Source organism: Oryzias latipes, chromosome 22, assembly GCF_053564925.1.
Source record: "Oryzias latipes strain Hd-rR chromosome 22, Olatipes_Hd-rR_3.1".
NCBI classification, from domain to species: domain Eukaryota; kingdom Metazoa; phylum Chordata; class Actinopteri; order Beloniformes; family Adrianichthyidae; genus Oryzias; species Oryzias latipes.
This window is the reverse complement of record NC_136258.1, coordinates 18,145,770-18,158,319: the sequence shown is the minus strand read 5'-3', so window position 1 is coordinate 18,158,319 and position 12,550 is coordinate 18,145,770. Positions and strand designations below refer to the sequence as shown.

The following is a 12,550-nucleotide window of genomic DNA, read 5'->3' as shown; positions in this document are numbered from 1 at the left end:
AATACACACTCAGTCACACCTAGGGTCAATTTAAAGTAACCAATCAACCACTGAAGTACGTTTTTGGACTGTGGAAAGGGAGTGCCCAGAGAGAACCCACATGTGCACAGAAAGAGCATCCAAGCTCGACTCAGAAAGGTCCCAGCTGGGACTCGCTGTGAAGTGAAACCACCAACTCAAGATTGATCAACAGAAAAACAAAAACTGCAAAAGGTATACTTCCACATGTCAATTTCCTCCATAAAACTTTTATTCATTTTTCGCCACCTTTCAAATAGAAAACTTTTTACACACCAGACCTAAACATAACACAGATTGTGTACATTTAACCTTTCCATTTCCTCTGCATCTTCCACCACTGACAAGGTGCAAAATTAAACTGAATGTTATACAGCAATTAAGCCAAATGTTGATACAAAAGTAAATTTTGTGTGCAGTTATAGTTAACATATATGCAAACAGAGAGAACTGTTACAGTGAGACAGTACAGAAAAGTTGACAAAAAGAAGCAACACCAGCCCATTAATAGTGTCAAACATTTTAAGTGAACTGAACAACTGTTACCTAAAAACAGCATAAATCAAATTAAAATACTTGTTTTCTGGAGAAAATTGTATGGAGTACTTATCCAACAGTTATTCAGTCACTTGTTCAGATCTAAAGTACCCCAGAACTACCACATCCATTCCATGACTTAAGAGTAAAGAAGTAATCCATCTCTTTAGGCACAACAGTCTATTTATACTAACATTATGTACATGCTCCACGACCTTTAGAATCACTCTGAAATATCCTATAACTATACACATTAAGAAGCAATACCACCTTGCGTTGTGTGCCATCAAAAAAAAAAAAAAGGTTGACTATTATAGCACACTGTCAAACCCAAATGATTATGTTGAAGTATAGTATGACACAGAGACAACCTCGCAAAAAAAATTGTCTTTATCCAACAGCCAACTGAAAAAACTGGAGCTGCAGTTCACCTTAGCTCCTCAAAGCTGCCAATCTGGATTGCATCGCTTCAATGTCCTCCTCCGACTCTTCGTCTGATGCTGCAGCTGCTCCTTGAGGCTGCAATTCTGGCAGGGCATCTGTGACTTTATTTGGTGCTTTGCCAAGAGCTCCTAACAGAGCAAACACAAGGGTTTAGTAATGTTAAATATTTGATTTAGACCTAAATGATTAAAAAAGAATTCGGTTGGGTTAGTAAATACTTATTTATAACACATTTAAATATTCTTACCTGCTGTGAGGTCAAAGAGGATCTTGTCAACTTCCTCCTCTGCTGCTTCCTCCATTTCTTCCCCATCTTCCATACTCTCAAATGTGTCTTCCAGCATTTCTTCAATAATGCCAGCCTGAAAAATCAATCAGTGTTGATTTTGCATTAGCTTGTTTAGAGCAAATTATGGTAGATGGTTAGTAACAACATTCAATATTTAGTGGTGCATCACACTGACCTTCATCATCTCCTTTGATAGCTCTCTCATGGTGGCCTGGATCTCAGGGATCTTGACTAGACTCTGCATGGCTTTCATGACCTCTGTGCTCTTCTGCAGAGAACCAGCTACACGCACCACAGCTAAAAACAGAAGGACATATTTTCTTACCGAGACAATGCAGTTCAAAATAGTTTGATGATTGAAAAGTTCCATTAGTTACATCAATCCCTCTATATCCAATGATCCAGCTTGCAGTCATTGCATACTCACACAGCTGATTCCTCATGCTTAGAAGCACGGAATTCATTTGAGCTTTAGAAGCATAGAGTTTTGATATAGCCCTCTTTGACTGAATCATCTCTTTGGCAAGGATCACACAGACATCTTTCTGGCCCTTTTTGGCAGCATCTTTAATGGATCGTTTCACCTTTTCTTCTTCTCTTTGAATATCTTAAGACACAAAATATAGGGGAAAACACAAAAAGTTATTTATCCTATTATCGTTAAACATTATTATTGATAACTGAAGCCTTTTACATTATGTAAATGTCTATTTGTTTATAGTTTACATTTTTCATATAGAGTATATATAAATATAGAAACACAAATGTAATGATATGCATAAACTCCAATCACTTTGAATATGCTTTGTGGTAAACATTTTATTTCCCACTATTAGGGTGAAATTGTAAAGTCAAGACTAATTTTGACAAATACTTGGAAATTATTACCAGGATTATTTTTCATCAATTTACCAAAGCCAAATGTCAAAAAGAAAATCTCTTACCTCTGATTTGTCTGTCAATCACTCTCATTTCCTTCCTAATTTTCTGAGACCATTCATTGACCTGAAAAAACACGTTTTTATTTTTACAGAATTTTATTTTTTTAAACAGTTTTGTTTTCAGCGTATCACAAAAATGACGCAGGCCCGACTTGTCTGACTGCCCAAAGGACGGGTTTGTTTACATTCACGAGACAAGACAAAGTTAGCTTATGTGCGAACTGGCTCCACTATAAAAAGTAAACAGGAGTTAGACCTTAGGAAAAATTATAAACAATAAATTCAAAGGACTTATTTGTCGTTGTCAACTACTGTTATGCCCGTTTTTGAGGATAACCAATGCCAGGCCAACGGTGGCTCAACTGACTGCTAACATTAGCGAGGCAGGCTAACACATTTGATTTTCATTTATTTCGAAGAAAAGTCAAACAACAGGCAGTTCTACTGCCCCCACAATATTATACTCACCAAATCTTTTGGTGGTTTATCTGGTGTTCTACCGAACAGTCCCATCTTAACTACCGAGATAAAAGCCAATCTAACCTAATCGACTAGAACTATTTAGCTAAGAAAGCTAGCTCATCCACCACTTCCGGTACCAGCAAAGGCAGGCTCTGTTTTTTTTAAACATGCTTTATTGAAAATAGAAGGAATTACAATGACACAAACTGTTATATTTTAAATAAAACAAGACTGAAAAGATATGTAAGTACAAAGTAAATACTCGGTAATATCTTTTCAGTCTTGTTATTATTTTTATTTATAGTTTTAAATACAGATTAAAAAAGTTAATACTTTAAACCCTTAAAAATAATAATTGTATCAGTTTAATTATACAATTCTTGTCAAATAAAAGCGTTTCATAGTATTATTTGTCATTTTTGTGTCATGAAGCTTGTATAAATTGCTGTAAATTAATTTATTTTCCTTTAAACCGTTTTCTTTGCTGTTTATGGTTAAAATAATAAAATAAATAAATAATCCCATTAAAAGGTTTAAGACTTTTACACATGTGAATGGATAGACATTTGTTTCTTATATAAAATGTACACGGCTTAAATAAATTGATCAAATAAATACATTAATAAATGGAACACTAAGGAGATGAAATAGTGTTTAAAAAATATGAGCATTAAGAGCACTTGTTTAAAAATATTTTTTCAAGTACGTAAAGAGAATAAATGAGTTCCAGTTCAAACCGTTCTTCTTGATAGTGACGTTTGTCGACGTTCCATGGGTTCTAGATTTTTCTTTTATTGATATGCTGCCAAACCAATCAATTTTCTAGAAGGGGCTGCGTTCCACCAATGACATGCATCGAGAGGCGGGGCTAAATAGCATCCCTACTGTCTTTGACGTTGGAGCCGCCCACCAGTCGGAGAATCCGCTCTGGACATCACCGCTGGTCGGGATTATACTGAATGAGTTTGCTATAAACGGCTTGATTTACATAAGAGGTAGTAATTCAGTCAGTGGAAACTCAGTTAGCATATATTTTCACAGAAGACACGCTCAGCCACAAATCGGAATAAGACCATTTTTGTTTTTTTCTGTTGTTTTTCGTTGTAGTTAGCCAAAAGAGGAATAACTTGCACGAAGATTAGAACGGGTTCAAATTAAGATCAGCATGTCAGTGGTTGGTATTGATGTGGGCTTTCAGAACTGTTACATCGCCGTTGCCAGGAGCGGTGGCATTGAAACCATTGCCAATGAGTACAGTGACAGATGCACACCGTAAGTATAAATATTGACAGACACCATCGCCCTCTGTGGTTCGGCTGCTAGGTTGTTACGCAATATTTGCGACGGAGGCGCACTCGCCGAGTTGCGTGATGCGCACGCAGCCAGCCCAGGATGCTAGCTGAGGGGGTCTCGTGTTTGTTGATTTAGCATCAGGAAAGTGTATAACATTTGACCTTTTAAATAATTTATTTCGATGGAAAAATGTTGATAATTTTTTATTTTATTAATAAGAATCTAATAATATCCTACATTTGGGAAAGTTAAGCAATTTAAAACAGAAACCATGGTTATTTTTCTTAAATAAATGTTACTTTATGTGACCATTCAGTAATCTATAAAGAAAAGAGACTTGTATGTCTGTATTGCAGCATTTATATAGCTGCACTTGTGTGTATGGTGCTTTTGAAAAAATAAAATGCAACCCTTCTAACAGCTTCAAGGACTCCTCACAAAGGTGGCACATTGAACTCAATGACTTTGGCTGGTTCTCCTGTCTTTCTGGAATTTACAGCAGAATCGTGCAAACAGAGATGTGCAGATCTGCTCAGCAAAGTGAAGTGGAGATATTTTTGTTCCAAGGTGAAACTAAGGAGTGCCTTATCACTGCCAGGAGGAAATAGATCGTTGCGTTCTGTGGGAGCAGAAACCTCGTTTTCTGTCAGCAGATACAGTATTTTCCTCTTTAAGCATCACCTGTTTGGGTTTTCATGTCATCATGTTAAAGGTGATCTGGTTTAATCTCACAGCCCTAGGTTGTGGTCTTTCCTTAAAGTCTTGTTATTTATCTAAATATTTTAGCTCCTGGAAGCCAAAACTGTCTCATGCAGTAATCTGTTGTGTTTCTTTAGGGCTTGTGTGTCTTTTGCCTCCAAAAATCGTATGATAGGAAATGCAGCCAAGAGTCAGGTAAATAATTGATTTTAAAAATATCATTAAAAAAAAAATCACATGACAGATTTAAAAAAAAAAAAGAAAAATTAAAGTCCCACTCCAATCAGCTTTTGGTCTATTGTAAAAGTGTTCCCAGTGTTCTTTTTTTTTAAAAATGCAGTTTTTATCAAAAATCAACAAACCTGTGTTGTTTATTTGGACATAGTTTCTCCAAAGCGGCAATTGTTAAACCTGCGCTCCTTTCCCATCATCCTTTTGTTGACACTCTCTTACACTAGCTTACAGCCCCTCAAAACCTCAACCTAAAATTAGAGGTGCAACAAAAATACTGAGCAATTTTGAAGCTATCCAGCTGTACAGTTTTGAGTCAGATGCCAGCTCGGGTGAGGGAAACAAAGACGTACCTGGATCTAGTCGTTTGCTAGTGAATGCATCAGAATGGATAGGAGCAGGGAGCTCGTGGTTCACCGATTGTAGTTTGTATACAACAACTACAAGCTTTTTGAAACTGTATTTGTTTCATCTGCTCCTGATTCACCTCAATTTGAATGAAGATAAACACAAAAATCCAGTTTTAATCTTAATTCTCTTTATACGTCCTCCATGAGAAAAATGCTACAAAAATAAAGTTATAAACACCAAAACCATCATTTTCGTTGGAGTGGGTCTTTAAAGTATATTCACTGCTTTTCCACTCAATTCTCTAAAATGTTCCTTGTTTTTGCAGATGATAACAAACTTCAAAAATACAGTGCATGGTTTTAAAAAGCTTCATGGCAGAGCGTTTGACGATGCATTTATCCTGGCTGAACAACCCAAGCTACCATACAGCTTACACAAGCTTCCCAATGGAAATGCTGGAATCAAGGTAAAGAAGTTTGTTCATATGTGTTCTATTGTCTTCCTTTCTGTCATCCGAGGTTTCTTTTAGCCATGCCCTCTGACCACAGTAACAGTCTGATGCACAAAGAAAAAAAAAGCAAAAACATGAACTTCAAGTTTTGTTGTGTGACTTTCGCAGGTGCGTTACTTGGATGCGGATAAAGTTTTTACAGTGGAGCAGATCACCGGGATGCTGCTTAGCAAGCTGAGGGAGACATCGCAGAGCGCCCTGAAGAAGCCGGTGGTGGACTGTGTCATCTCAGTGAGATTATGGACTCTGTTTCAGTGCTCGTCAGTGTTGTTCCACAAAAAATCTTTTGTGGAAACATGTTTGTTTGTTTTCTGGTGTTTCTACAGGTCCCAAGTTTTTTCACAGATGCAGAAAGGCGCTCAGTGTTTGACGCTACACAAATAGCTGGACTTAACTGTTTGCGACTGATAAACGATACCACAGCTGGTCAGTGTTTTGTTGTACAGTAATTTGGCTTAAATTGCCCAATTCTGTGATGAAAAATGAGAAAACACAGCATTTCATATGAACAGTGGCTCTGGCTTATGGGATCTACAAGCAAGACCTTCCTAATCCAGAGGAGAAACCGAGAAATGTTGTTTTCGTGGACATGGGACATTCATCGTTCCAGGTTTCCATCACTGCTTTCAACAAAGGCAAACTCAAGGTGAGCTTTTTGTCTCGCGCTGTTTTAACTGTGCTTATAGTGGGGAACTTAGTTGTCTATTTATTTAGGTTCTTGCCACAGCTTTTGACCCGTACCTGGGAGGGCGTAATTTCGATGAAGCACTAGTTGATTACTTCTGTGAGGAGTTCAAGACCAAGTACAAGCTTAACGTGAGGGACAACCCCCGAGCTTTGCTGCGGCTGCACCAGGAGTGTGAAAAACTGAAGAAACTCATGAGTGCCAACTCCTCCGACTTACCTCTGAACATAGAGTGCTTCATGAATGACATTGATGTTTCCAGCAGGATGAACAGGTACAATTCCTCCACTTTTGTCCTCTACAAATACATCCTTTCTAAGAAATCTGCAGTGATCATGTGTTATCCACAGGGCACAGTTTGAAGACATGTGTGCGCAGTATCTGATGAGGGTGGAGATGCCGCTAAAAACAGCTCTCGAACAATCAAGTATGCCCCCAGGCTTCACTGCGACATATTTTTGAATGCAATATAAAGGAATAGGCCGCTCGGTAATACGTGTACCTCTAACAGAGCTGAGCCGGGATGATGTTTATGCTGTGGAGTTAGTTGGAGGAGCCACAAGAATCCCAGCTGTCAAAGACAGGATTGCCAAGTATTTCTGTAAAGACATCAGCACCACACTCAACGCAGACGAAGCTGTCGCAAGAGGCTGCGCACTTCAGGTACGTCCTTTTTCTGACTATGTTACTTTATGTGCAATAACTTTAATTGTTTTATATTAAATAGATTCAGAGTGAGATGATTTTTTTGTGTTGTTTCTTTTTTTGCATGTAGTGCGCAATTTTGTCCCCGGCGTTTAAAGTCAGAGAGTTCTCCATCACTGACGTGGTTACTTTTCCCATCACCCTGCGCTGGAAGACACCAACAGAGGACGGACTGGGGTAAAGGAGAGAGTTTTGCTGTAAAAAACAAAAGTGAATTTCTGTATAAAAAAAATCCATCAGAAAAATGTAACCTTGGCGGGAAGTATTTCTGACTCTGACTCCTGAGGATGTCCTTAAAAACAGTGTAATGCTGATCTGTTTTGAAGATTCAGATTGTCCAGACTGTATTGACTTTTAAGGCCCTTACTTTGCACTTTCTTTTACTCTGCTTTTGCCCTAGTGAGTGTGAGGTGTTCGGTAAGAATCACAGTGCTCCGTTCTCTAAGGTGATCACCTTCCACAAGAAGGAACCTTTTGATCTTGAAGCCTTCTACAGCAACCCTCAAGAGCTACCGTACCCTGACCACAGGATAGGTAACCTCCTCACTCAAACAGAGAGGTAGATGTGCAGCGGTGGACGTGACTCAGCTCCTTCACTTTTGTTGTCAGGCTGCTTTTCGGTCCAGAATGTGGTTCCCCAGCCAGACGGTGACAGTTCCAAAGTCAAGGTCAAAGTACGGGTCAACATTCACGGCATCTTCAGCGTGTCCAGCGCATCTCTGATCGAAAAGCAGAAAGGAGAGGGGGAGGACATGCAAATTGACTCTGAGCCGATGGTGCAGAATGAGGGCAGAGCAGAGGAACAGGTGAGCTGGTCATTTCTGCTGCTGAGCTTGCTTTTGTGACATCCCTGTAAGTGCAGCAGTAAAGGAACTCATCGACTGTTTTAATGTAAGACTGGAAAGAAATGCTCCTGATTGGGAAAAACAGCAGCTTTAAAGATCCACTTTGATGACAATGCTATTGTTGGGGTTTTTAACATGTTCTTGTGGCATGTTAATCATGATGGAGAACATATATATAAAAAAATAAGCTTAAAGTTGCATTTTTGAGTATTTCTTTATTTAAGTCATTTGAGTGGAAAAAATGCAGTTTAAAAAAGAATGCTTTTTAAACGGCCCGGCCTGAACCAGAACATCAATGGGGGACCTTTCTGTGTGGAGTTTGCATGTTCTCCCCGTGCACGCGTGGGTTTTCTCTGGGGACTCTGGCTTCCTCCCACTGTCCAAAAACATACTTCATAGGTTAGTTGGTTAATCTAAATTGTCCCTAGTGCGTGGGTGTGTGATTGTGGACACTCTACCCTGCGACAGACTGGCGAACAGTCCAGGGTGCCCCCTGCCTTTGCCCACAAGTAGCCGGGATAGGCTCCGGCAGCCCAGTGACCCTGAAAGGGATTAAACGATAGAAGATGAATGAATGAATGAAAATGACTAATAAATACATATACTTAGAGAATCTGCTACTTTGATTATGGGCTTCTGATGTAGTTCCCTCAAAACTAAAGTATTAAAAAAATTGTTTCTGCAATTTATTTCAGTTTATTGAATAATTAGGAGTGCCTGTGTCTCAGACCAAAATGCAGGTGGATCCGGAAGGTCAAAACCAAGGTGACCAGCATAATGACGACAGCAGTTTCAACAGTAAGGTAAGTCAAACTATATTTTACCAATGCAATAAGGAAGTATTTCTACATGTAGCTCATAAACCAGTCCTTCTTCACCTGTTTGTGCTGACACTAGTATAGGAACTAGTCTTTCAGGCTCAAAGCGCAATAAAAAAACTTCTGTCTCTTACAGACTTTTATTTAATGTAAAGCTTCTGATTGATTTTATTTATTTTAGAACAAAGGTATAACAATAGTTAAACAAACTAAAAGCCAGTAACATGCTCCTGTGGCATTTTTCGACCATGGAGGACTTGTTTTATAAAAATTAAGCTCAAATTTGCATTTGTGAGTATTTCTTTATTCAAAATTGTTGTAAATCAGGAGCAGACAAAATGGTGTTTGGAAAAGATGGTACTTGTGACGTAGAAAATACACTAGGGGGGCCACAAGCTCCCTGCTCCAAGCTCCCAGCAACAGGGAGGCAAGAGGGGTCTGGATTGCTCTGTGCTAACGGTCCCACCCACAACCCAGAGGCAAATTTCTAATGAACTCCTGTCAATCTGCAGAAACTATGTCCTAGAGAGGAAAAAAAGGTTTTATGATTTTGGCTGAAAACAGTATAATCTTAATTAAGACACCACTGGGAACACTTTTAAAACAGATCAAAAGATGATTGGACTGGGACTCTGAGACCAAATAGCAACAAAAACTTTCTAACAGAAATCAGGAATAATTTCTGTTTTTGTCCAAAATGCAGGAGGGAGCTGCTGGGGAAAGTCAGGACCCAACAGCTGGAGGAAGCAAGCCAAAAGTCAAGGTGAAGAGTCTTGACCTTCCCATCATGTCCAGCAACATTCGACAGCTCGACACTGAGGTGCTAGCTAACTTTGTGGAAAGTGAGGTGAGTACTAGTGCCGGCCTTTGAAAATAACCGAGCCTTTAACATATTATAGAGTTTATGTCCCTTTGTCTTATTTCTTTTTTTTTTTCAAATCATCCAGTATAAGGACAGATCCTCTGGTTAAAACTGTAATTTCAGGGAGTAGATGCCTTGTTCAGGCTTTAGGGTACGTGTCCCGAATAAATTGGTGAAGATCCAGACAAAGCAGATGTTTTAATCTTATGATTACTATTTTAATATCAAAATTTAGACTTTGTTTTTTGGCGTTTATGGTTATTTAAAATCCTTTACATTAAATACCATTTATAAATGTTTTACTGTTATTGTTATCATTCACCTGATATATTTTTTTCTTTCTGCTTCTTTCAGCGTCAGATGATCAGTCAGGACAAACTGGTGAAAGAAGTGAACGATGCTAAAAATGCTGTGGAGGAATATGTATATGAGCTACGGGAAAAGCTCTGCGGGGTCTACCAAAAGTACATTAACGAGGAGGTAAATTTCAAATCCATCAGCTATTGTTGTCCCTATTTAATCAATACATTATGAGTGACAGAAGGGATTTATTAAAAAAAAATGTCTGTTCATTACAGGACAGTAACCGTCTGACACTAATGCTGGAAGATACAGAGAACTGGCTCTATGAGGATGGAGAAGATCAACCAAAACATGTCTATGAGGAAAAACTAGATGCACTTAAGGTTTGCCCACAAATAATGCAAACATTTTTTAATTAAATTATGGAAATTATTTAAAAAAAAAGCTACAATCTATGCCATTAATTTCCAGAGGTTGGGTCAGCCCATTCAAGAACGACATATTGAACATGAAGACAGACCTAAAGCCTTTGAAGAACTGGGAAAGAAACTGCAGCTCTACTTGAAATTTGTAGATTGTTACAGACAGAAGGTAAAAATAATCAAATGAAACATTTTTTTTATCATGCTAATATTGTTGTTTTCAACTATTTTACATAGAAAATTTCCTCCAATTTGTAATTTTCGAAGGTTTGTGCCCACAAATGATGTTAGTTTTAAGAGATGGCACATTTTTTTCTAATTTTTTTATTATGAAAGTGAAGCACAACTATAGATTTGCTGCTGTGCATGTAGTTTTATTAGTTTACTATAAGTCTGTGTTTTTATTGCTTTTAAAATGGATTAAAATGTCTTTGTTAGTTTAGATTTTGTTGTTTGCTTAAATTAAGTCATTGTTTTCTCTAAAGAGTGCACAGAGAGCACCCCACTTGCTGTCAAGCGTTAAATGGCTGATGGGTACTTTTATTTTCTTCCAGGATGAGCGTTTCGTGCATTTAAGTCCAGAAGAAATGAGCATCGTAGAGAAGTGTGTAAACGAAGGCATGGGATGGCTGAACAACAAAATGAATGCACAGAGCAAACTTGATATAACTCAAGACCCTGTTGTTAAAGTAGCAGACATCATCGCCAAAATCCAGGTAACCTGGAAACGGTTTAACCCAGACATTTTTTTACTTTTATCATATTTACTTTTTACTTTGTTGGTTTTGCCTGTAGGAGGTGGAGGATGTTTGTTATCCAGTCATCAACAAGCCAACGCCCAAAGTGGAAGAAACCTCTGCAGGGAATGAACAAAACGCTGAAGCTCATAACGGCCCAGCGCCCAAGCAAGCAGCCGAAGGGAAGGCCGATGCGAAGGGAAGCCACCAGACAAAGGCTGGCACGAAAGAAATGGAGGTGGAATGAGACTGATAGTAGAGAGGAAACTCCCAGCTACATCACACACTATGTAGAGGGTAGAAAAATGAGCATCCAGGACCATTTCCTGATCTTCTACATCCATTTAAGTGTGTGCATCCTTTCCCGTTGGGCTTCCCTGTTTGTAGTTTGTGTTTTCAGCCTTTCATCCTCATGTGTGATAGTGTTGTGCTTTACTCTCTTCAAGGTTGGAATTCTCAATAAAAAGGAAATAATGCTGCAGTTGACTCAATACCGACTGATGTAAACTTTCTTTTGTACATATGTACTCTGTGTGACTGTTAACTGTTGAATATTCTCATGAATTTCAATGCTAAGTATAACAATCGATGATTATAAACTCATATGAGAGAAATGTTTGAATATATGTGCATTAATTAAAAAAGAGACATTAGTATATATGTATTTGTATTCAATGAGAACCATATTTGTCTGGAAACTGTACATTTTATTTTAGTAAGTTAAAGAAACAGCATAGTTGTTTACACATAGACGGTCGAAATTTAAATGCCGAACCCTACATTTCCATAAGTTTTTGGTTGGTTATTTAATTAAGATTTTGTTTTCTTCCATTTTTCCAAGTTTAAGTTTGGGATGAGAAGATGGAGAAATAAAAATTTAATAAAGGAAAGATTCTCAAGTCCATTATTATTTAACGTATTTAGACAAACAACAGTAATTATGATGTGAGCAACCTTTAGTGAAATAGGAAACAGAGGAATTTAGCAAGTATAAAATAAACCTTATATATGTACCGGTTTTTAAAGTGATGTATTGGTTCAAATTTAGAATTGTAGAGATAAAAGCAATGTTTTAAACACAGAGATGGACATTTCATATTGTGTCTTGAAGTTAGTTTTTTATTTATTTTTAAAGTCATAAAAATTAACTTGAACCTAATGAATTTTGAATTAATGTTTAAAACTGTTTTGTAGAAAAACTGCATTTGAAAAGAAATACTTCTTAAAGTAAATGTGTGTAGGTTACATTTAAATAGTTATTCAAATTTTAGAAATATGTAAAATATATTATTTTTGTATTAAAAATGTGAAAGTTAAATCTTACAATTATTTTGTTTGCCGAGCTTTATATTTTCGTAAAGTCAAAGGAAAGCATTCAGTGTCGGGAGAAACAAAAC

General features: G+C 37.7%; 2 protein-coding genes across 5 annotated transcripts; one reads left to right on the top strand and one right to left on the bottom strand.

The window, feature by feature from the left end:
- Positions 1 to 228: 228 nt before the first annotated feature.
- On the bottom strand, positions 229 to 3,490 carry chmp3 (charged multivesicular body protein 3). 2 transcript variants are annotated; one of them, XM_020713391.2, is made up of 6 exons: positions 3,429 to 3,490; positions 2,233 to 2,293; positions 1,716 to 1,895; positions 1,464 to 1,585; positions 1,247 to 1,361; positions 229 to 1,127 (listed from the first exon to the last, which is right to left on the bottom strand). In XM_020713391.2, exons 1-6 carry the CDS (start codon positions 3,462 to 3,464, stop codon positions 988 to 990), a joined length of 654 nt encoding a protein of 217 aa, XP_020569050.1. In that variant the 5' UTR covers positions 3,465 to 3,490; the 3' UTR covers positions 229 to 987. The 2 variants fall into 2 exon arrangements, with proteins under 2 accessions (XP_020569050.1, XP_004082340.1); XM_004082292.4 differs by lacking the exon at positions 3,429 to 3,490 and adding an exon at positions 2,698 to 2,855.
- On the top strand, positions 3,475 to 12,043 carry hspa4l (heat shock protein 4 like). Of its 3 annotated transcripts, none has more exons than XM_004082293.4 (19): positions 3,475 to 3,963; positions 4,821 to 4,878; positions 5,591 to 5,731; positions 5,885 to 6,007; positions 6,103 to 6,202; positions 6,289 to 6,422; positions 6,491 to 6,735; positions 6,812 to 6,888; positions 6,973 to 7,124; positions 7,237 to 7,343; positions 7,567 to 7,700; positions 7,776 to 7,972; positions 8,740 to 8,814; positions 9,533 to 9,676; positions 10,046 to 10,171; positions 10,270 to 10,377; positions 10,466 to 10,585; positions 10,971 to 11,132; positions 11,212 to 12,043. In XM_004082293.4, the coding sequence occupies exons 1-19, from the start codon at positions 3,857 to 3,859 to the stop codon at positions 11,398 to 11,400; spliced, it is 2,499 nt and encodes an 832-aa protein (XP_004082341.1). In that variant the 5' UTR covers positions 3,475 to 3,856; the 3' UTR covers positions 11,401 to 12,043. The 3 variants fall into 3 exon arrangements, with proteins under 3 accessions (XP_004082341.1, XP_078796414.1, XP_078796415.1); XM_078940288.1 differs by having other exon boundaries at positions 3,625 to 3,686; XM_078940289.1 differs by lacking the exon at positions 4,821 to 4,878 and having other exon boundaries at positions 3,822 to 3,963.
- The last annotated feature ends 507 nt before the right edge of the window (positions 12,044 to 12,550 follow it).

Bases quoted from the DNA above. Each gene is read 5' to 3' on its own strand.
- chmp3 (XM_004082292.4), bottom strand. From the start codon at position 2,742: ATGGGACTGTTCGGTAGAACACCAGATAAACCACCAAAAGATTTG. The intron at 2,294-2,697 runs GTGAGTATAATA...GTGTTTTTTCAG, and splicing joins ATAAACCACCAAAAGATTTG to GTCAATGAATGGTCTCAGAA. The intron at 1,586-1,715 runs GTGAGTATGCAA...TTCTGTTTTTAG, and splicing joins AAGCATGAGGAATCAGCTGT to CTGTGGTGCGTGTAGCTGGT.
- hspa4l (XM_004082293.4), top strand. From the start codon at position 3,857: ATGTCAGTGGTTGGTATTGATGTGGGCTTTCAGAACTGTTACATCGCC. The intron at 7,344-7,566 runs GTAAAGGAGAGA...CTTTTGCCCTAG, and splicing joins CCAACAGAGGACGGACTGGG to TGAGTGTGAGGTGTTCGGTA. The intron at 7,973-8,739 runs GTGAGCTGGTCA...CCTGTGTCTCAG, and splicing joins AGGGCAGAGCAGAGGAACAG to ACCAAAATGCAGGTGGATCC.